Consider the following 1,454-nt stretch of genomic DNA (forward strand, 5'->3'; position numbering starts at 1 on the left):
GGTTGATGGGAAGGGAAAGGAATGGAACAAGGAGGGAGAACGAAGGAGAGGATCCTTCGGCTCTGATACCAAGTTGATGGAGAACCTTTAGGGAAGGGAGGGGAAATCAGAGTAGAGATGGGGAAAAGGAGATCACACTCACACATTCATTCAATAATCAAATTGCTCTCTAAATCTTCAGTCAATTACAACCAATATATAGAAAAATAGGAACATGAAATTAGAAACTTAACTGAAATGGAAACTAGCCTAAATTAGGAAACAACTATAAAAGGAAACCAAAGCAAGGAAATAAATCCTACTCCTACGTTCAAGTTTGGAAACTAAAAGCATGAAATAAAACACTGGGTAAACTACTAATTTTATTTCCAACCCTTGTTCGACCAAAACCCTGGGCTGGACCGGTTCTTCTTGGCTCTTGGCTTCCAAAGCCGGTCATGCTGGTCCAACCAAGAAAGGGCAGCCGTATCTGCATCACAGCAGTATTATGATATGACATTCTTTTATAACTAATAACAGAGAGATATCATTAAACTATAATGATAATCTGTACAAAAAATTGGCGGGCAAGAAGACTTGGCATAAGCAGAAGGAGAAATGAATGCAGTATTTTGTTTAAAAGTTATCTTCTCATGTGAATAACAAACAGATAGCATACTCTGAACCCATTAAGCAAAGCAAATTTCGAACAAATTGTAAAATGCATATCATATGGTATTCCTAGTGTACATACATCTCAACCTAAACCCAAATATTACTAATAGATAGCTAATCACAACAGGCAGCAGTTGACCAAGAGTTTTACCACCTGAATCATCTGGACAAGTTTTGTGCAATTTGATGACAGTGCTTCTCCAAAAACCAGCAGCATTTTTTCTCGCACAGCATGCCAAGCATCTCCAAAACCATTTCTTCCAGACCAAATCCCCTTGATCAGAACTTGCAGACCCATCCTAGGAGAAACACAAATTACAATAGCCAATTAGAAACAGTGAGGAAGCACATGTTTTTAATAGGAAACACATGAATAAACAGTTTATTTTTAGGAAAACAGGTGGATAAAGTATCCAAATACTATATACAAGTTGTACAGTGATTTTATTTACTATGCACAATGAAAAACTACATACATTATGACCCTCCCCAGACCTGCAATGGAGGGAGCCTCGTGCACTGGGTACGCCCTTTTTGCACAATGAAAACTGCATCAGATTATGCCCACAAATGACTTGAACTCATCACCAGTCCCCATGAAATTTCCAATCGACAACCACCAAAGCATTGTCTGCCAAAGCACATGCAAGAATCATAGAGAGGATCCCTTTGCAATTGTCCTATTTTCCCTTCAATATGCCTACTCTCTCTGCGTCTCAAAATGCCCCTAACTCACTTTGAATGGGACTCAACCAAGCAGCTGTTGTGTCGATACACAATTTTGTCCTTACCTAACAGCT

The 1,454-nt window shown here is 39.0% G+C and overlaps 1 protein-coding gene across 1 annotated transcript in view; it reads right to left on the minus strand.

Annotated features, from left to right (window-relative positions):
- Positions 1–950, minus strand: part of LOC122077177 — a 126,502-nt gene extending 125,552 nt beyond the window's left edge. The window contains exon 1 of the mRNA XM_042643026.1: positions 809–950. Within this exon, the coding sequence (XP_042498960.1) occupies positions 809–871 (63 nt within the window). The 5' untranslated portion in view covers positions 872–950. The remainder of the gene's footprint in view (positions 1–808) is intronic.
- Between the last annotated feature and the right edge of the window lie 504 nt (positions 951–1,454).

This window comes from Macadamia integrifolia, chromosome 4, assembly GCF_013358625.1.
Source record: "Macadamia integrifolia cultivar HAES 741 chromosome 4, SCU_Mint_v3, whole genome shotgun sequence".
In the NCBI taxonomy this organism is placed as follows: domain Eukaryota; kingdom Viridiplantae; phylum Streptophyta; class Magnoliopsida; order Proteales; family Proteaceae; genus Macadamia; species Macadamia integrifolia.